The following is a 23,013-nucleotide window of genomic DNA, read 5'->3' as shown; positions in this document are numbered from 1 at the left end:
CAAAATTCAAACTGTAAATATACTCGAATTACGACCAAAAATGAAGCTAACTAGCCGCAATCTGTACACATAGGATTGAAGGGACAGTTGCAACTAACGAAACCCTTACAGTTCACAAATATTCATTAACTTGAAATCGGAGACCGTTGTTAGGTTTATAAAACATTTAGTTAGAGGTTGTATATGTGGCGTGACAAAATTCAAACTGTAAATATACTCGAATTACGACCAAAAATGAAGCTAACTAGCCGCAATCTGTACACATAGGATTGAAGGGACAGTCGCAGCTAACAAAACCCTTACAGTTCACAAATATTCATTAACTTGAAATCGGACACCGTTGTTAGCTTTATAAGACATTTAGGTATGTTGTATAGCTAAGTGGCGTGACATGTGTGTAACATGTGGTAAGAGATTGCTGGTGTAACAAGCTCGCTGACCGCGCTCTCACTATCATACAACGGGCCATTTAGCTAGCAGGAAGAGAGGAGTTGCTCTACGTCTTTACGTGTGTGTACGGGGATAAGGCTCAACCAAGCAGCGGGCAGCTCATCTAAATATTCATGAACATACCATATTTGGAAGAAAAGCTCTTGTTACAAATAGGGCCAAAACACAGGAATGCATAAGGGCCAATAAAATATCAACCAGGCCATTTTCAGCCCAACTAATGTTAAATACCCCATTAGGACACCATAAGGAACAGTGTGAAATACCCTATATAATCATTCTATCAACCCTTTAATGGTAAATCTAGGGTTGTTGCAATTTTGATTGACAAATCGGTTCCTTTTGCGTGCTCTAAGGTAATAGCTGACCCCAATGGAAGGTTTGTGTTTGTAACGGGACAGCTATATAGTAGTTCTGTGATTCTAGCTAATGTGTATGGTCCAAACTGGGATGACGACAATTTTTTCCATCAATTGTTTGCCAAGTTACCTGACATGTCCACACATCTACTCATTATGGGGGGTGACTTCAACTGTTGGCTTAAAGGGAAACTTCACCGATTAGCATTAAGCTTTGTATCAGTAGAACCCCGGTAGTATTTTTGAATGACCATGCTTCCCTCCCTCATGTCCCCCTGAGAGGGCAGATCTCTGTATTGGGTCTGGAAAAAAAACTCAGATGACGCAAAATGACGATTTTTGCGTCATCTGAGGCTTTTTTGCCCAGGCAAAAGACTACAGCCTGTATTCATTGTGTATTAGGAGCCACTTCCGCATAGCCCAAAGGGTTGGTTGTTTTTTTCCGGAGATTGCCGAGGAAAAAACGAGTGTCAGCCATCTTGAATCCTCGCTTAGCTTCTCAGCAGGAGCAGAAACTGTTCATTCCGACGGAAATTTTGGGACGCAAGCTTTTATTTTGAAAAGTAGACGGGACGGCATGATATGGGACGCTCCAGGCTGCAGCCATACAGTCTTGGAAATTTTAGAACAACAATTATGTGCATTCAAACTACCACACACGTGTACCACCGGGATACATTGGAACACATCGGAGAATACGCAGGACACTTTATTATGGACGCAATACTCGACACACTACGCAAGCTTTGCCTGCACGGAGACCAGCGGGGGTGCTCGATTCCTGTGGCCGGTAAAGTGACCTCATCAGTGGGGAGCGTTGAACGAGTGTGCCGGTGGAAAGCTAACGCTAGCCAGCCATCTGTTTACCAATCGTGCTTGCAAGTACTGTCCGCTCATTAAACAAACTGGACTACATCCAACTTCAACGAAACTCCCAACACGAGTTCAGAGACTGCTGTGCTGTGTTTTCGTTGTTGTGGAAATATTGCTGTGTACAATCCAGCCTGCTCTCACTGGGTAAGACTACTAGTGGAGGTGGGCTGTGTTACCCCGGACTGCCTGTTGCAGAAATGGGGTGATTTGTATCCAACTAACTGCTAACTGCTGGTGGAGTTTGTGACTGTAAAATGCCGACAATTCTAGCTACATCCCACGCAAATGTACGGCTGTGTTTATACTCAATGTTCATACCACAGCCCACCAAGAGCTAATGCTAGTAGCTATGAGTTAGCCTTCTTTTATTACATGGCTTGGTTGAATTCTAATGTAGAATGCGGTCTGTTATTTCTTAACAACAGACCGATGCTAAGGATAACACACCATTGCCATGCATAGCAGAGCGTTGCCATGGACACAGTTCTGTTCACTCTGGAGCTATCAATCAATCCGCTGAAAGAAGTCCGGATAATGTATCAGCTGTGGCAAAAAAGTATATGTTTTAAATGTGTAACACCACTTGAGCCACGGTGAAACGTTTTTTCGTGTATATGGTTGAAATGACAATAAAACACACTTGTTGAGTTGATCGTCTCACTGTCTGTCTGTAAAGGGTAGGCGTGGCTTGTGAGTGGCCTCATACAGTAGCAAAGCAAGTGCATTCTGGGATTTGGTGTCTTTCATCCATATGAGCCAAAAACACATTTTCTGGCTTATCTCGGCCTAGAAGGCACCAATTTCAATTTTCTTTTCACATTTCTACTACATAAGTGACCCAATTTAAAGATATATTCAGCTTTCCAGCGGTGAAATTTCCCTTTAATCCTGTATTAGATCGTTCTTCTACTAGACCAGGAGTGCCCTCAAAATCTTCTAAGACAATTTTATCCTTTATGGATGAGTTCTCGGTCTCTGTTCCATGGCGCTTTCTCAATCCATCTGGTAAAATGTATTCTTTTTTTCTCTCACGTACATCACTCCTTTTCTTGTATTGATTATTTTCTCCTGGACAACCGTTTTCACCATTCTGTTCAGTCTTGCTCTTATGATACTATTCTAATATCAGATCATGCTCCGACCACACTGGAGTTATTCATACAGGAGCGTGAACGTACGTGTCCCCCTTGGTGTCTCAATACACGCTTGCTATCTAATCTAAGGATTTTAAGTTTGTTTCTAATCAAATTGACTTTTTTCTTATTGAATTGAATTGAGGTTAAGAATCTCCCAGCTTGATAATATCTATGCTTCCTCCCCCTAACATATATATATAAGGATCGTCTCTCTCTTCAGGCTGAGTTTGATGTTCTTTCTATGAAAGAGGTTGAGGAGCTCTTATTTAAGGCTAAAAAATTTTATTATGAATCTGGGGATAAGGCGACCAAACTTTTGGCCCATCAGTTTCGACAAGCTTCCTCCTCTCAGCAGATTTCACAACTTCATACTCCTTCTGGCGTCACAACCGATCCTAAAAAAATTAATGATCAGTTTAAACGGTTTTACTCCTCTTTATATACTTCTGAGGTTGGGTCTGATCTGTCAGCCCTGGATAAATTTCTTGACTCACTGGAGTTGGTCAGGGTAGATGCCTATACTGCTGAGCGGTTAGAGGGCCAGATCACCATACCTGACCTTAAACGGGCAACATTTTCTATGCAGTCTGGAAAATGTCCTGGCCCGGACGGTTTTCCGACCAAGTTTTACAAGACCTTTTTTGACAAATTAGCACCAGTTTTGATCGAAATATTCAATGAATCTCTTACTCTTTCTAAATTACCTCAGTCTCTAAATCAGGCCTCCAATAACATTACTCTTAAAAAAGAATAAGGATCCTCTGTCCTGCTCAAGTTACCGTCCAATTAGTCTTTTATCTGTAGATGTAAAACTTCTGTCCAAATTATTAGCTCTGCGACTGGAATCAGTTTTGCCTTTGATAATCTCTCCTGACAGGTTTTGTCCAGAATAGACATGGGTTCTTTAATCTCAGACGACTTCTTAATGTTGTTTATAATCCTTCTACGTCAATATGGTCTTGACTTATTACTATATGTGTCCAATCTCTCTGTCTCAGTTCCCGCTGCTCTTGACGTCCTTAGTTCATTTGGTCAGATTTCAGGCTATAAACTAAATTTGGACAAGAGTGAGCTGTTTCCTTTAAATCACGGTGCCCAAAATGCTGCTCAGGGTTTCCCATTCAAAATTGTTCCGTTTGGCTTTAAATACCTTGCTATCCAGATTAGAGACCGATTTGAAGATTTGTTTGATTATAATTTTGCCCCTTTGTTAGATCAGATATGGATGTACTTTCAACGGTGGTCACTGTTGCCTCTTTCCCTTGTGGCCAGGGTTAATTCGGTTAAGATGAACATCCTCCCCAAATTGTCTTATCTCTTCCAGTGCATACCTGTCTTTCTCCCTCAGTCTTTTTTTTCACAAATCAATCACTGAGTTTATATGGAACAGTAAGGTCCCTTGTTTGTGAAAGGAGCGGTTTCAGAGACCTAAGTCCCTCGGGGACTTGGCCCTTCCTAACTTGAGGTTTTATTTCTGGGCTTCCATCCTTAGAGTAATTCAGCTTTGGATTTCTCTGGAGGGGGCACCAGTTCCTCCTACATGGTTGAGTATGAAGATGTTTTCTGCCAAACCTGCTTTGTTGACTGCTCTCATCCACGCTCCTCTTAGCTTTTCTCTCTCACTTTTTTTGCAATAATATCTTAGTTAAATCCACTTTTAAAATCTGGAAGCAATTTCGACACTACTTTGGTCTACAGACCTTCTCTTTCCTAGCACCTTTATCAGCTAACCCTGTTTTTCATCCTTCCTTAATTGATGGGGCTTTTTCTTTGTGGTCTGACTACGGCATCAAGACATTTTAGGGATCTGTATGTTGCTGGTACATTTGCATCCTTCCAGCAACTCTCCGAAAAATTCCATTTGCCTAGACAGCATTTTTTTAGATATCTTCAAGTTCGCAGTTTCGTCCGCAATCTTAGCCCCAATTTCCCAAGTCTCCCAGAAGCCGCTCTAATTGACTCCTTTTTAACCCCATTGCCTACCACCTCCACGCTCTTCAGAGGAACTGACCAAGAAACAGAAGGAAACACAATGAAACACAACTGCTTAAGGTTTATTATTTCTTGAATCCTTGCATTTTAACCCTGAGTAGTCCCTTTTAACCACACTGATATTCAAACATGCCGTCTAAAAGTATAGGATAAAATTAGTGCCTGATAGCAATTACAGCTAACATAAGCCATTGTATTTCAAGTTTACATAAGTACAAAAAAGGTAACGGAGAAAGTCTGACATTTTTGTCAGTTTCCTTTCTAGTAGCTCTGTACCTGGTTCCTTCTGGGAAGATCACAGACCACAGCAGTTCCACAGCAGTTCCACAGCAGTTCCACATCGTACCTGTACAACAATCAACAAAGGGATTTTAAGACTTCCTGCTGTAGGGATGAATGCTAATGACGTTAGGCTACTTTACATTCTGGATGTTCTTCAGCAAATCAGCAATCAAAATTAGTTTTTATAAAAACTAATAAATAAGTCTAAAAAGTCTAAAGGTATTTTCACATGAATTTCACCAAAAACATATTATAACCAGTATGGTCATAACCATGCTATGACCACAGGACTAAAGTATAACAATCCCAACAATAGGCTCCATTTAATAAATTCACTGTACAAATCACCAAAGTACAAACTAAATTAACAACCCATTATATTATTAATATGATAATTCAATTCAAAATGTTGCTGAAAATTGATTGTCTCACAAATAATTGTGATTAATATAATTTTCTACTTCAAATTAAACATATTTATTTATGTATTAGTTTTTCAAACAAATTAAAGTCCTGAATGAGGATACATACAGTATTTTGTTATATGCTAGCTATGTGACCGAGATAATCTAATAACACTATAGCCAATCAGCCAATGAAGTAAACCATGCCGCTTTTCTATCATAAAACTTTGCGTTTTTTGCTTAAATTGGCATAGAATTGAAAATAGAAAATTTTCTTCATCAAAAAAACAAAGCATTAATCAAGTCAGTTTAGAATGGTTCCGCCCGTCTCCATTTTTTCCAACTGTTAACGTTACTCAACTGTTTTTTTTAAATAGATTTAGACAGCTTCTTGCTTGCTACTGAGACTTAAACTAGCATGTTACATTTACAGAAATTACATTGTTATGCTATCACGATATTCTCTTAAAAATGCATACGAAAAACAAATAGTTTCTGCTAACCAGAATAACGTTATTTAAATAAACACACAGGAGAAGACGGGACAGTTTAATTGCAACTTGTGGATTATAAACTAAAGCAGAAAGATGTAAACAGACAGACATGAGTCACGTCTTCGACACCGCCCACGTTGAGCACCGCCCAGAATGCAAACTGCACTGAGAGGTAGCCTACTTTAGAACTGGTACGCTTGATTTAACATCAGGAGAGCACCGAGTGAGTTGAGCTTGAATTACGATCTATGGTCCTTTTCCAAAAGCTTTGTGTTAGCAAAACAAATGTCTGACTCCTGTCTTTATTCCAAGATGACTCTAAAGTGCTGCAACACAATAGCTCAACATTGGATTTGGTTGTAAGTTGTAACTGCTACAATGTCACAGCTCACAAAAACTAATTTCTCTGTTATAATGGAGCAGACTGCACAAAGTTTCCTTTTTTAATGTGCCCTACAGCCGAAACAGAAATGCAAGATTATGTTATCGCCAGAAGTTCTTAGGCTATTCTTCCTTCCTCCATCTTTGCAAATACAATCACAGACAGACACCTATCTAATGGCAGTATAATATAACCCATGTTGGACTTTGTCTAAGAGGAATAAAAATTGTTCAGCGTGAGGGCAAAATGTTAAAAGTTAAACTATCCCTCAGACTCAGCAGTTATCAACCATCCCTAAACATAACAAAATGTTAGTTAAAAAAAACATCAGGCAGCTCAAAGTTGGTACGATGTGGCCAGAAATGTATGCAGACAGCTCAAGGTTTGATTTGCAATTCAGTGTTGTTAGCTAAAGCGCATGTAAGCCTGGTGTCACATAATTCTACTGCACAATGAATAGAGCAAGTGTGAAGTCTCAAAGTAAGCCATTAATGCTCATTTTGTCCAAAGCTCCAAGTTTATTTTTCAGTTAAACATAAATCGACAAAAATCTGTATGCAATTACTTTCTTTACTTTACTTTTACAATGTTGGAACCAAATTAGGTATAAATTCAAAAGACCAATGTTGAAGTTAAAAAGTTAAAACCCGGCTCATGTTTTGAAAACAATGTTTAATGGGGCCTGCAGCTAAATTTAATCAAGTACACTAATACAGCATTTGAGTGTCTCACCTAAAACCTAGCTTCTAAAGAATGAATCAGGTCATGTCTGACATTTAGCATATGAAGGAGACTCATTGTCCCCACAGGAAAGGTAACTATTGTTTCTGGTTTTGGGGAGCCACTCCCTGCAGGGCCAGGCGTGATTAGACCGAATCGGCACTACCATGTGAAACGACCTTTGTCTGTGACCTGGGGTAAACCTAAAATCAGAGGTGTGTCTTTAATCAGAGACCCACAATTCCACAGGAATATAATTCGGAAAATGAGGTGATGTCGGGACTTCAATCTGTGACCCCGACAGGGGAAGCACGTTGAAGTCCGCTGTTTACAGCGTATTGTTTGTCATGTCACATGACTGTTCTTCTGTGACTCCGCAAGGATGAGATCAGTCCGCTGTCAGCTGCAGTGTTTTCATGTTTTATGTTTAATTGTGTTTTGTCTTGTCGTTTTCATACAGTTTCATTAAACCTTTTGCTTAACTTTCAATTCGACCACAGCCTCTCCTCCTTCCTCCAGAAATCGAAGAACACGTCTTTTAGATATTCTTAACACCAATCAACATAAAAACAAGAGAAAACATAGAAAACATAAAAGAACAAGATTTAACTGTTGCTAGGTAAATAGTATGGTGCAGATCTAATGAAAATCTCAGATTCCCAGGGCGTCTTTCTGCACGTTGAACCCCAACAGAGCATTTCCAGCTTCCACACACTCTGTCACACATGGGGCTGAAAGAAAACACAAAAGAAGTGAGTGCAGCAGAGTAAAAGTGAGTAAACAGCTGATTTTAACCAGCACACACTGTTTAAAACAACAGATAAACACTTATAATTCTGGTTATTACCATTCTGGGCACGGAGCCACGACACAGCCTTCATAGCCAGAAGCTCCCACTCTTCTTGAGCATCCATCTTGAAACCATGAAGCCAGATCAGAGCAAGAATGGTGCCCCATACTTCCTGGTTCACCTAATTCACCCAATAAAAAAAACACACAGTCAAAAAAAAACATTGAACAGGCTTTTAGGAGGAAAGAAAAATCAAAGAGAACAAAACAGCAAAAAGGAAAAATCATACTTCCTCACAACATAATAATAAAATAAGACACTTAAATCATTCCACATAAAAATATTTATTAAATAATTGATGTTATTATATTTGACAATAACCCACCGATGCAGGCTTGGACTTTTCCACCTTCCTGCTGGTCTTTCCCAGTGCAGCAGCCAGAGCTGGATCCAGCACCCAGCAGCCAGACGCCTTCTGGAGGGAGACCAGCTGCAGCAAAGGGTCTCTGGGTGGCTGCTTGGGCAAAGAGCTTTCTGAGACTATCAAAGTGCAAAAATAAAGATCATCTTTGTGGATTATTATAACAGATTTCCTGAGGCTAAACATATTTGAGTGAATTACTAAAACGTAGAAATGTGAGTCAGTGTAACCGGGGATTTCCACTGGATGCGTAACGGCTGCGGACCGGCTCCGCTGCGTGTCTGCTGCGTGCTCCGCCGTCCGTCAATACCCACCGGGTCCGGATTTGTTTGCGGAACGGCTGCGGCCGTGACTGACAGCTGTAGTCACGAGGACCCACAAGTTCTCGCAAATTCACGTAGAATAGAACCACAAAACCAACAACAGTTTGTTTCCATCCAGAGGAGTAGAGAGGAAACGACTCTGTGCTGTGTTTTCAATTAGATTTCCGGAGGCTAAACATATTTGAGTGAATTACTAAAACGTAGGAATGTGAGTCAGTGTAATCCAGGTCAGCATGCCAATGTGTTTATATCTTCAAATTATATTATTGCTCCCTATTTAGAATCTGGCAATTTAGCTTTATTATTACCATTCTAGTTGTTTTCTTGCATAAATTAGGTTTATAGTGCCAACTTTGCTTGTCTAACTAAGAAATTAAATAATAAGTTACCAAGTTTTTTCTGTCTTGACTTTGATAATTATGCAGATAATAAATAAAGAACCAGACAACATGTTAATGTTAACATGCTAACCCTAACCCAGAAACCCACCCCCGCTCCCACTCTATTTTAATTCAAGGTAACCCGCAAACCATCCAACATCAGCAGGTGCTTCTTCAATAACATCTTTGTTACTTACCTTTGGACTGTGGTCGACGGTAGGAATTCACTTAAAAAGAAAAAGAGAAGAAGGCCATTACAAAAAGGCAACCACAGTAAATACAAGGAACATAAATTGTAATACACGGAAATCCTCCGTGTCTAAACTACTGGACCAGAAACTAGGACAGAGTTTGATACAAATACAAAAAACGTAATTACATTAAAAAAATGTCATTCATTACATTTTTTCTTTTAAAATCTAACGGCTATATATTCAATATTGATTCATATTTCAACACAGCAACTTACAGTACATTATGAAGTTAATGAGGCTGTAACAAAAACGAATCATCAAAATCAGCCCTCACATATTTAAAGTTCAACTGACTCCAGCTAGCAGCATTTCCAGACTTCAATTAAAAACAATTTAAATGAATGCTCATTTCACTAGTTTTTGTAGGAAATCTATACCCAGTTATATTAATATTAACTCAGAAATTAAAGAGCCTTTAATACAGGTTTTACTACTAAATATTGCCTATATAAAATGACAAAATAATTCCATGTTTCATTTTTGAGTTTGTTTTTATTTTCTAACGTCCTGCTCATGTCCCTTATGTCTGTGTTTTTTTTACAATCTCCACATTAGTCATATATTGTCCTTAGCACAAATCTAATGTGGCGCTTTAGAAACATCATATGATTTGATAACTTCATGTTCTGATACCACCTGTACTAGCTGCCCCCATGCACGCGCACACACACACACACACACACACACACACACACACACACACACACACACACACACACACACACACACACACACACAGAAACACACAGCTCAATCTTCCTTACTTGCTGCATGTTGCCGACAACCAAAACACACTATTGCCCAATCAACTCCTACTGTACACACAGTATTTAACATTCAAGCTGCACAAAAATCAAAGAGCAATCTGCCCCAGAAATGTGTTTTGTTTTAGTCATATCAATTTACCTTTTTTTATAGAAACCCACAGATGTGTGTTAGTGCCATTCAGCTTTTTACTTACACTGTACCACAGGAGAAAAGGACTTTCGATACTGCGGCATAGGCATACAACAGGCCATCATCCCTTCAAGATTTAAAAATAAAAAAGTGTATGAGGTCAAGACATGAGACTTAGCAATAAAATAAATAAATACAAAATATTCAGTTCTTTGAAATATTCAAAATATCTCAAAAGTGCATGTGAACGTGAACGGATGTGCAAACCCGCTGTGAGCAGAGATCAAATGCCAGCTCTCAACTCCAAATGAAATTCAGATGAAAACTGATTTGAAGATTTGCAAATGATCAATGATTTTCTGAACTGTAAAAGCAGTACATCATCATGCTTCTCTACACTATTATTCATAGTCAGCTACAGTGTAGTATCTCTTTAGTAGAGGGTAGCCTTTTTTTTCTGTGGAAAGACTCACTGGGTGTTGGAACATTTCTGACCACCAGAGGTCCTTGAAGCACCTCGCCGTCTCCTTTGTTGACAGCAATGAAGGCAGTGAAGGCACTGCTCACTCCTGATTGGACACTGAGCTCCACCACCTTTTTCTTCACTCCTTCCTCTTGCTCTCCTCTGCTCTCTCTCTCCTCCATCTCCAGGGAGCCAATCAGAGTCCGAGCAGCCAACCTGTGGACCGGTAATCTGCAGACAGAAGAGAGATGTAAACACATCTGCGCAGAGATTTGCCATATTAGTTTTGCCATTAGTTGTTATCTATACCAGCGTATCCTGTTCAGGATCCTAGAGAGATGGAGCCTAACCCAACACACACTGGGTGAGAAGCAGGGTGCAGCCAGGGCAATGATATCATGTACAGGAAACCAATAGCACATAATCTAAAGATGCCACATTACCTAATCTGCACATCAGTGATAGAAAACAAGAGCACAAAGAGAAAACTCCACACAGAAGGTCCCAGCTACTAAAGGCCTGTCAGCCAGGTCAGTAGTGGACACCAGCTCTGTTTATGTATTCTGTCAAGAGCTCTGTTATGGAAGTATTCAGAGATTGATTCCTAGAGAAATAAAAATACTTTGTATCCATGGGCCTTATTTGAATAGTGTAAACACAACAACAAGTGCAAGGTAGTCATGGCATCTGCCATTTTGGTTCATGCATGTACAGCAGCTTAAAGTGCATAAGAGCTGGGTTGAAGTAAACTTTCAGCCAGTCACATCACTGGTCTCATTCCTCTGAAGCAGCTGAGCCAATCACAGTGATGCATGACAAAAGACTATTCTACAGGGAATCTAAGCTTTAATCGAGTCATTGACTCATGACTGTATTGTAGCATGTTAAAATTGTAGAGAAATAGATCCTTATGTTTCTTTCACAACACAGTTTACATGTTACCATTGTCATTTTGATATGAATTTCATTTATGTTTATGCAGCATTCTTTATTTCATTTGAATATAACAAAAACAAAAAAACAATTCTATCATCCTGAGAAGTGTTTAAATTAATAGTATTTTAAACAAATACCTGATGTTTAATGTAACTTCACATGCTTTGTCAAGTATTGAACATATACCTGCAGTCTTTATTTATGTAAAAAAAAATACACAATTCAAGGTATTTTTTCTTGTAGCATTAAGCATTTGACAGAATGATTACCTTTATAACCATTTTCCTAATTGTGGTGTCAGCCACTGAGTAACTAATGCCAGGTATAAGGTATTCATATTCTTTTAATAAATATTGTCATGTTTCTTTCCCTTGCATCTTTTTCTTTTAATGTGGATAAATACATTAAACGTAACATTTGTAAGGTTAGGATCCAATGTACAGCAGTGCTGTGTGACCAAAACCTTCTTTACCCAGTGTCCTCTGCAGGTTTGAGACTGAAGTGGAGCTGGTTCTGAGAGGGATGACCTGCCAGGCTGTACTTCACCGTCACACAGCCCTCCGCTGCCTCTGAACTCTGAGAAAGTGATCACAGTGTTGGAAAACTCTTACTATCATAATTACATACAAACCACTCTCATTCAAATGTTTCAAACCTGACACATCTATCCAAAGAGGTATTTCACTATGAGATGGTGCTGCTCTTACCTGTCCAGTGAGCTGGGCATAAACCAGTGACCTTTGACCCTGGAAAAGTGCTGTGATTGGTGGAGAGAGAGCAGTGACAGACACTCCCTTTGGCAAATCCCACTTGACTGAGATGTCCATCACAGCTGGTTGCAGAGCAAAACGCAGCGACTGCATCACCTGATAATGAGTATGTACACTGTTGTTTTAAGGTACTGGAACAATGATTTCTGAGTATAAATGTCCCTTTGCATTGTTAAATTTGACAGCTTTATTGTGTTTAGTGTCATTCTTACTTTGGGTTGCATCCTGTCAGTATCTGTGATGAACTGAGCGTGACCTCCTCCTTCCTTGGCCAACCCGTTGATAAGAGCAGAGCTGGCCCCTTCCCCAATCCCAAAAGAGAAACACCTACAATACAGTAGTTTGCGTTAAATACACAAATCATTAGAACATGTGACATATTCTGGGTATTGTATAGGTCTTTGTTATGCTTTGTGTGCTTGTGGTTTTACCTGTGGGAACCTGAATTCTTCCTCACCAGATGTATAACTTCTTTGGTGTTCCCCACATCTCCGTCAGTAAAGACAAATAGCTAGGGAGGAGAGTTTACATAACACTCTAAGTTACATCACACCCAGAAGTATGCAGCATGTGTTGAAAGTTCAGAAACACAAGTGGTTTTAACAGTAAAGTGTAAAGATCAAGGTGTGGTAAGAGTGATCCTGTTAAACATAGAACATTAGGTGTGTGTGTGTGTGTGCGTGTGCGTGTGTGTGTGTGTGTATATATTACTTGTCTAGGTTGACTGGGAATGCAGGGCTGGCTGTAAATATGTTTGAGGGGCTCAAGGATCTCCGTTCCTCCCAGATCAGCGCCCATCTCCTCAATTTTTTTCAGAGCCTCTTCCATGGTCTTCTGGCTGTACTCCACACTCTTACTGCCATCACACACATACATATACAAGCATTAACACCAAAAACAGGAACAAATTTGTTGGACTGAGTATCATGAGCCAGTGACTTACGGGAAGATGTGTTCATAGCTGGACCCAAAGCTGTAGATGTTGAAATAGCAGCCCATTGGTAAGCTCTTCAACAGGAGCAGCAGAGTTTCCTTAAGGGAAGAGAGAAAACATAGTGAAGACCACTGTGTCAGAGGGACACTGTAAATGATTTAATGACAGAACTAACACATAATGAATACCCTGGCACTCTTTATACGGGACCCATCCATACTGCCAGATCGATCCAGTAAGAACACAAACTCTCCACATGAGGCGACTGAAGACATCACAGCCTGGGGGAACTCAGGGTACAGGCTCAGCATCACCACTGGATCACCCATCAGAGAGCCTGAAACACAGAGGAGAGACAGAAAAATAACCATAGATCTGGCTCTGTATTATTTATTCCAACATAAGTAATGTATCAGTTAGAAGATGATGATAATGAACTTCTTGCAAAGTAACATCTTCACTAATTTGCACTCACCAGGCTTGGCAGAGGCCTGTCCTGCCTCCACCACAGCAGTGGGCTGGTGGGCATCTTTGTAATAAATCAGCAGTTCAACATCTCTGTCAAACTTGTGTCCTCCAACCAACTTGACCTGCAGTTCACAAAACACACTCATAAATATTAACAAAGTAATTTATATCATGTTCTCAGTATTGAGGAAGAATCACACAGCAGAGACATCAGCCCTCTACCTACCGTAGCCTGGGTCTGCTCTGTGTTGAGGTACTGGAGAGCGTCCAGGGGACAGTTGGACTCTACTTTAGAGACTGGACGAGGAGAGGACACTCGGGCAGAGAAAGACAGACTGTAGGGCACCAGAGAGGCTGGAACAGAGGTCACCTGGATACAAACATCTTCACTTCCTGTGAACAAGATCAGATAGCTTTGAAATGATGTAATTGAAGAGGCAGTAAGCAATCAAATCCTTTGGTCTGGTTGTAACTGTGAATGACCCAGGGAGACCAGAGAAGGGAAAAGAGCAATTACAATCATATTGGCAGGGCTGTCAAATACAAGTCTTTTGGTGATTTTGAACAAGGAACACAAATGCAGACCATTAAACTTTTTTTTTACAGATGCTGAAATTTGAAATCAAAAGAAAAACATGTAATTATATAAATAAAGCTCATTCTATGGCAAATATGCAAATGTGTAAATAGAAACACTACTACTTCTAGATAAGTTTTATAATTATAATTGTTTTTTTTTCATATATTTATATTTCAGTTCTGTCTTTCTTTTCATTGTTAGTTGACTGTAATTGTAATGATGTATGGCTGTATCAATTTACTGATAACATAAAATTATTTAAAAGTTCATGAACATGGTCACATCTCAGTACTTTTTGGTGAGTGGCCCGACCATTTACAGTACGGCCTACAATAGAGGTTCTAAGTCTAAGCTGAAGTTTAAATTCCTGATGACGGTGTTTGCTGGGTTTCCTACCCCGAGGTTGGTAGCGAGGGTTGAGCACAGCAGGCAGACAAAACCTCAGCCCTTCATCAGCCTGCACAGCCAGCTCAGTGACGTACTCCAGCCTGATGGAGGCGCTCTCTCCTGGACGCAGACTGCCCACACTCAGAGAGAATATATCTGGACTCTGATCACTCTCCTCCAACAGGAAGGCCTGCTGACCAGAGCTCAAAGCGTCATCATACTCCTCACGAGCCTGTAGAACAGACGACACACGTGGGTAACATTCACTGGGTTTTCAGACTCTATTGTCTTGAGTAAATCTATACTGTCCAGCTCACCTTCTGTTTCTCCTTCACCTCAGCTACAATCTCTGTCTGTCCAATCTTAGCACTGAAGTGACAGACAGCAGCATCTCCAGGCAGAGGGAAGACAAAAACAGCCTCCAGTGGTTTGTCCTCCTTGTTCTCATAGTTCAGAGTAGAGACCACTGTAGCCACATGGTCCCTCACCTCCAGCTCCACCTCCACGCTCTTCAGAGGAACTGATCAAGAAACAGGATCAAATCTTAAAAATGCACAAATGGTTAATGATACAGGTCAATGATTATACCTAATTATACTTATATATCTTGTTTCATGTTTAAACATGTTTTGATTAGAAAAGCTCCTTTGCTGCCTCACTGTGGCCCAAACACACAATTACATGGAAAACTATGTGCACACATGGAGACACACCAGCAAATTCAGAACCACTTGTTCATACACTCGCGTGACAGAACAGATAAAAGTCAAATATACAAGAAAATACTTTAACACAAGCAAACATATGCAGTAAACCATGATACTGTTGATTTCACAGGGTGCTAAACAATTAAAATCTGTTATTTAGGTCTGAATGGAGACAAACTAGTAAGAATTTAATGTTTGCTAACAACTCTTTACCTGGTTCCTTCTCAGCATTTAGCAGACCACAGCAGTTCATCTTTGAACCTATGTAACAGAAAGGAAGATTTCCATTTTCTAAAACTATTCATTTCCATTTATTTCATGTTTTAGAGATAGCAAAAAAAAGACAACTACAGACAGTGAATATACCACACACAGAACTGAATAATTTATAAGTCTTTTTCAAAAACGCCAACAAACTCCCAAAAGGTTGTTACATAATAATAACAATAAATAATTGAATAAGGAATAAGGAAATGCCTCTGCAGAAAAAAAACTGAAAAAAAAGAGTTGTTCGATACCATTAGGCTACTGTTGCGTTTTCTTTGAATTTTTGAGAAAGGAGAGACTCGGTCCAATGAAGATTTAACAAAAAGATTTAATATCAAAATGACAAAAACAAGTTTTACGCTGCAGCGGACTGAAAAGATGCTTCTCCATTGTGGATTCACATTTCCAGTCCCTAACAACCCTCCACTTGTTCACTTATGCTACGTTTACACGTGGCCGGCTATTTTCATAAACCTCTCCGTTTTCAGACAAGTGTTCGTTTATATGTACCCGTGTACATATGCCGTCAATGCAGTCAAGAGCATGCCAGACCTGTAGGTGGCAGTGTAACAAGAAGCTCAAGCCCACATTAGCCAATCAGAATCCTGACAATAGCAACAACAGCAACCAATCACGTCCTCTTTCTCTCTCTCGGCTGCCTAAACTTCCGTTTGTCTCAGTTTACATGCAAACGTGCAAACAAAGATTTCCAAAATCTCCACTTTGGCCGGAGTTTTTAGAAATAATCATTTTCTGTGATAAAAACGGGGTTTTCGTGTAAATGACAGGCCAAACCGCAGGAAAATATCTTTGTCTTCCCTTCGTGTAAACGGGGCCTATATCCTCCTGGACATGTGGGCGGTTCCTTTTCCCCAACCTGGATTAAAACCATTCCCATTGGTCCTTCGATGGCAAGGTCGCATGTTGGACGCATCTCATTGGTTTTCTTTGTGGCCCAAATAAGGAGGGTATACCTCTAACATAATGGATGTTTCATGTTACTCTTGGACATAGATGAAAGGTTCTAACGTGTGGATGTCCATTCTTGTCAAACTACAGGAATAAATTTGTTTTTGTTCTAATCTAGTCAGCACGCCAGCAGGGGTTGGCTCCAAGACGGATAGACCAAAGGTTTCTTCCTGCCGTGTGACAAAACCCTTGTAACAGACAAGATCTAATTATCTCGAGAAACTTAGGAATCAGTATGAAACAGAGAGATATTGATTGGGTCAAACAGTATTGATACAATCCTTCCGCCTTAACCCAGCTGCAGCGTATATCATGAATACATCAAAACATAAAAATACACTGACATCAAAGATCAGCATTGTTTTAACTTTTTAAAACTTAACACTACCAGTATCTGAAATCCTCCGATAATGCTTGAAATGTTGGTTTATGCATCGGTAGATACGCGAGTTTATGCAACAATCCAATTCAGCCCAGAAACAAATCTACTTTAAAAGTAGTTTGTTTATGTTCTTATTCCATTATGACTGATTGTCAAACTAGATAATAAAATAAAGTTTTATGCCATTCATTCTCTGTGTGTAGGCTATTTATTTTACAAAAGGGTTTAACCTGAGCCAGGCCATACAACAATGATAGCAATCATACCACATGCATACAGGATCAGTAATATAGCCTACAGCTGTTTAAAAAATAACAATATAGCCTATATATTTTTTCAGGAAAGACATTCAGAGGCAAAAAAGGGGAGGATATTTTAGCCTTTTCTCGCACCATGGATGTAACAATCATGGACTCGCACATTCCAGACTTCCTGTAAAGACAACGCCCATTCTGATTATGTCAGACCATCCAAGACACACATACACACACACACACACACACACACACACACACGGCCTATGTCAGGACAACAACCTCGCCATCCAATATATATATATATATATATATATATATATATATATATATATATATATATATATATATATATATATATATATATATATATATTTCTTGATGCTGCACTTTGATATGGCTCTTGTAGCATTACCTATTTAAAGCTAATGTACTTGCACTTACTACTTGTTGTCTGGAGTTTGCACCTTCAGGGTTGAATGCACTTAACTGTAAGTCGCTTTGGATAAAAGCGTCAGCTAAATGACATGTATGTAATTTTTTACACTTGTATTGAGAAAATAGTTGTACCAAATTTGTACTATGGAGTAGGCTACAAGCTCAGGAGAACCTTTTTTTTCCAATGAGAGCAATCGGCTACTTACAGTCTCTAACTGCCACGCCCCGAGTTGACAGGCCAGAGACGCACGCGCTCACTCACGCACACATTTGCTACAATGTCCATTTCCATAAATCCTGCACTGTGAACATAAATGTTTCGCTTGTTCTGAACTCGTCTAAAACTTCCGGAGTTTTCTTTTATTCTTTTAACCATTCCAGATATGACTCTATATGGGGGAAAAACATTTACAGCCAAGACATATTTTATACTTAAATAAATACCTACCTTTAAAGAGAATTATTATTCTGTCCAGTTAGTTTCCCCTTGCAGATATGGCGTGAACTTTAAACGTTACAAAACAGGACTGGACAACCACTGCGGACAGCTGCAGTACGCCGGTTTTGTTTTCATAGGATGGCGAAAGCACGTGGAAGGTTTAACCCGCTCTACTCTCTCTCTGATTGGCTAGTACTTGTTGCCATAGTTGATTGGGTTGGTTAGATTCTCAGGCAAGATGGGTTCGGTTAGGCTAAGCCAATCAGAGGCAGAGCAAGGCGGGGTAGACACTTCACAGAACTGCCCAGTCACGCCTGTGAGATGCGCTTGATTCATGAAAAAGCATCGGGTGGCTGGAGCTTGTACTATATATATATATATATATATATATATATATATATATATATATATATATATATATATATATATATATATATATATATATATATATATATATATATATATATATATATATATATATATACACACACACACACACATAAGGAAATTGGTGTTTGGATTATTTCTCTGTGGTAACAATGGGCCTCATTCACCAACCGTTCTTACGAATAAATGTGTTCTTAAACCCTTCTTACACACTTGTTTACGAAGATTCTGGCATTCACTAATGTTTTCTTAACTTGGATTTGTTCTTAGCTAAGAACAAAATCTACGAACACTGAAAAGCACTCTTACGCACATTTGAGTGATGACAATTTGCTCCAAATGATTGCTTACTGCATTTTATTTAATTCTACAGTTGTTTACAATGATAGTGTAGTACTGTAATGTATTTCTGATAATTTGTTGATACAAAATCATATTATTCAAAAAAGACACCAACACTGCAATTTACATCAGCAATTAAAATGATTAAATCCTGCGTTATTTGGTGATTGATCGCTATTTATAGGGCCGAAATGCAGTGGAAGAATGTAACAAAGTACAAATTCTTCGTAACTGTACTTAAGTACATTTTTCACGTATCTGTACTTTACTTAAGTAGACTCAATAGTGCATAGCCTACTTTTGATTTTTACTTTGTTATATTTTGCAACAATTATCTATACTTTCTACTCCACTACATTTCTACAATGTTCCGTTACATTTTCTGATCAGTTTCTCCCCTGCCAAAAGTCTTCCTGACCGTCACACGTTTGTCTCACCAGTAAAGTTTGGTTGCCGTAGATACTGTATATATGGGGCACCGCTGATCCAAGCCGGCTCTGGTGCTCCAGAGCCCGGGCGCAGCGCCGCTGACCCTCGGTAATACAGCCCCGGTAAAAGTGAAAATTAAAACGTTTGTTTTTTTATTATTCCTTAAATCAAAGTTGCCATTGTTGAAGTAAAAAGTTAAAACTATGCTTACGTTTTGAAAACAATGTACTTTAAGGTAAAAAATTTAAATTAAAAAATGTAAACTGTTGTGTAACTGAGTGAAGGAATGTTTCAATGGACAATGATTAAGAATGTTTTTCTGTGCTCGCTCCATCTGAACTGACAAAATATATTGAAGTATACAGTGGGGGAAATAAGTATTTGACCCCTTGCTGATTTTGCAGGTTTGCCCACTTACAAAGAATGCAAAAATCTACAATTTTAATCATATGTACATTCTAACCGTGAAAGACAGAATCCCAAAGAAAATTCCAGAAAATCACATCATATGAATTTATTAAAATTGATAACCATCTGATGAGGAAAAACAAGTATTTGACCCCCTGGACAAACAGCAAGTATTCTGGCTCCTACAAGCCAGTTAGTCTTTCTTTAAGACACAGCCCCAATCCGAACCAATTATCTACATCAAATACACCTGCCTCACCTCGTTACCTGTATAAAAGACACCTGTCAACACCCAAACAACCAGCATCCAACATCACCACCATGGGCAAGACCAAAGAGCTTTCTACGGACATCAGGGACAAGATTGTTGATCTGCACAAGGCTGGGATGGGCTACAAGAGAATCGGAAAGCAACTTGAGAGAAAAGATCAACTGTCGGTGCAGTTATCAGGAAATGGAAGAAGCACCACACCACCGCCAACCTCCCTCGGTCTGGGCCTCCACACAAGATCTTGCCTCGTGGGGTGTCCCTGATCATGCGAACGGTGAGGAATCATCCCAAAACCACAAGGGGGAACTGATGAATCAACTGAAGGCAGCTGGGACCACAGTTACAAAAGAAACGGTTGGTAACACACTACGCCCGTCATGGATTGAAATCCTGCAGCGCACGCAAGGTCCCCCTGCTCAAGAAGAAACATGTACAGGCCCGCATGAAGTTCGCCATTCACCACCTGGACGACTCAGAAGAGGCCTGGAAGAAGGTGATGTGGTCAGATGAGACCAAAATAGAACTTTTTGGCCTCAACTCAACTCGTCGTGTTTGGAGGGCAAAGAACACCGAGTACAACCCAAAGAACACCATCCCCACCGTCAAGCATGGTGGTGGCAACATCATGCTTTGGGGGTGCTTTTCAGCCAAGGGGACGGGACAACTCCATCGTATTGAGGGGAGGATGGACGGGGCCATGTATCGTGGAATTCTGGACCGACATCTCCTTCCCTCAGTGAGAGAGCTGAAGATGGGTTGAGGATGGGTGTTTCAGCACGACAACGACCCTAAGCACATCGCCAAAGCAACAAAAGTGGCTGAAGAAGAAGCACATCAAGGTTCTGGAGTGGCCTAGCCAGTCTCCAGACCTGAATCCGATTGAAAATCTTTGGAGGGAGCTTAAAATTCGAGTTGCCAGGCGACAACCTCGGAACCTGAATGATTTGGAGGCTGTCTGCAGGGAGGAGTGGGCCAACATCCCTGCCGAAATGTGCACAAACCTTGTCACCAACTATAAAACCGTTTGACATCTGTGCTGGCCAATAATGGCTTTTCTACAAAATATTAACATGCTGTTTGTCCAGGGGGTCAAATACTTGTTTTTCCTCATCAGATGGTTATCAATTTTAATAAATTCATATGATGTGATTTTCTGGAATTTTCTTTGGGATTCTGTCTTTCACTGTTAGAATGTACATATGATTAAAATTGTAGATTTTTGCATTCTTTGTAAGTGGGCAAACCTGCAAAATCAGCAAGGGGTCAAATACTTATTTCCCCCACTGTATGTGTATCAGTTTTTAGCTCTTTTGTGATTAGGATCACAAAGATTAAACCTAATGCATTCTTTCCTTGAGCCAGATAAAAGATATTTTCTGCCACTGAATAGATTTCAGCCCACCTGATTGCATTACAGATTTGAGACAAGTCATTACTTGTGCAGTATTTGAAGTGCAGTGTGGAAAGTTGAACTTGGTTTTGTTTTCTTTGATTTCTAAGATGTTTTCCCTTCCGTTGTCTTTACCTGGTCAACAGCTTTAATATCTTCTGATTTAATTAAGTGTTTCTGTTTTTGTTTCAAATGGAATGCTAGTCACTAATCACTGTGAGTAAAACCAACAAAACATATTCTGTTAAGAGAAAATAACCTTCTTGATACAAGATATGGAGTCAGATAAGATGAGGTCAGAGATGGAAAATAATTTCTTGTATAAATCAAACACAGTTTGCTAATGTCTACATTTTTGTTGTAATTGTTTTCATTAACATTCATAGTGTTTTCACACCAAAGGTGTTTTAAAAAGTTAAAACTATGCTTACGTTTTGAAAACAATGTACTTTAAGGTAAAAAATGTAACTTAAAAAAATGTAAACTGTTGTGTAAGTGAAGGAATGTTTCAATACTGATTAAGCCTAATCAGCATTTGTCTGACTCACACCTTCTCAAGCTTCTAAAGAATTGATTAGGTCATTGCTGTTATTTAGCATAAATGTAAAAAGCGCTAGAAGACTTATTGTTTAAACAACTTTGAGAGCCATCGCCAGTTGAGCCAGACTGATTAAGACAAAGAACGAGTATTGCTGTAGTTTGGAAACAATTGACACCGTCTGGATAAGATCCCACCGGGTGTAGCCTCAATACACTGATTGGGAACACACACCTTTTCTTTTGAGGGACATCTGACCAATAGGGGAAGATTTCATTTGAGGAACCACCCAGATGTAGGGGAATAGTGTGATCCGGGGAATGTCTCCGCACTTCAATCTGTGACCCCGCAAGGGAAGCAGTTGGAGTCCGCTGTTTACAGTGTATTTGTTTGTCATGTCACATGACTGTTCTTCTGTGACTCCGCAAGGAGAGCATGAGATCAGTCCGCTGTCAGCTGCAGTGTAACAATTGTGTTTTGACTGTCGTTTTCATGTTGTTTTATTAAACCTTTTAGTTAACTTTCAATTCCCCCAGCCTCTCCTCCTTCCTCCAGAAATCAGAACGAACACGTCTTTTAGAGATATTCTTAACACCATCTATTTCTCTCCACAGCGTCGTTTACTCCTCCGCCAGGCTGTGTAAGACGCGTTCATATCTTATTTATTTGGTTGGACCTCTTCACATCTCCCCATTTGCGCTGCTTCACACACTTTATTTGCTTACTTGCATGGTTAAAGAAAATGAAATACATCCATGAATAAAACCAACCGCATTCCGATTCTAACAACATATTCCCGTTTCATGGTTAGGATAGGAACTTTTCTTTAAAGCCAGTCCTTGTTTGTGGTTGTGGACACCTTCTACTTTTACTAAAGTAAATATGCCTCTGGTTATTTGTACTTTTATTTAAGTACTGAGATTCAGTACTTCCTCCACCGCGGCTCCGACAAGCTCCGACAACCTGTCTCCCAGAAGGTGCACAGGAAGTGTCATGTCCTTATATGGGAATTTTTGGGGCGTTTTCTTATGCTAATTAGGAACAACTGGCACGCGCTTTCAGTTACGAAGACGTGGGATTCATCAATCCTAAGAACA

The 23,013-nt window shown here is 39.7% G+C and overlaps 1 protein-coding gene across 2 annotated transcripts; it reads right to left on the bottom strand.

Moving 5' to 3' along the window:
- Positions 1-7,572: 7,572 nt before the first annotated feature.
- On the bottom strand, positions 7,573-18,245 carry LOC114552309 (von Willebrand factor A domain-containing protein 5A). Of its 2 annotated transcripts, none has more exons than XM_028572999.1 (19): positions 18,161-18,245; positions 15,616-15,663; positions 15,013-15,215; positions 14,705-14,927; positions 13,955-14,121; positions 13,736-13,850; positions 13,449-13,597; positions 13,270-13,358; positions 13,038-13,182; positions 12,758-12,837; positions 12,539-12,653; positions 12,264-12,422; positions 12,029-12,132; positions 10,631-10,854; positions 10,222-10,284; positions 9,204-9,233; positions 8,268-8,422; positions 7,940-8,063; positions 7,573-7,823 (listed from the first exon to the last, which is right to left on the bottom strand). In XM_028572999.1, the coding sequence occupies exons 2-19, from the start codon at positions 15,653-15,655 to the stop codon at positions 7,744-7,746; spliced, it is 2,265 nt and encodes a 754-aa protein (XP_028428800.1). In that variant the 5' UTR covers positions 15,656-15,663; positions 18,161-18,245; the 3' UTR covers positions 7,573-7,743. The 2 variants fall into 2 exon arrangements, with proteins under 2 accessions (XP_028428800.1, XP_028428801.1); XM_028573000.1 differs by having other exon boundaries at positions 10,631-10,851.
- Between the last annotated feature and the right edge of the window lie 4,768 nt (positions 18,246-23,013).

Source organism: Perca flavescens, chromosome 3 (genome assembly GCF_004354835.1).
Source record: "Perca flavescens isolate YP-PL-M2 chromosome 3, PFLA_1.0, whole genome shotgun sequence".
Classification (NCBI taxonomy): domain Eukaryota; kingdom Metazoa; phylum Chordata; class Actinopteri; order Perciformes; family Percidae; genus Perca; species Perca flavescens.
This window is presented reverse-complemented; position numbering and strand designations above follow the sequence as displayed.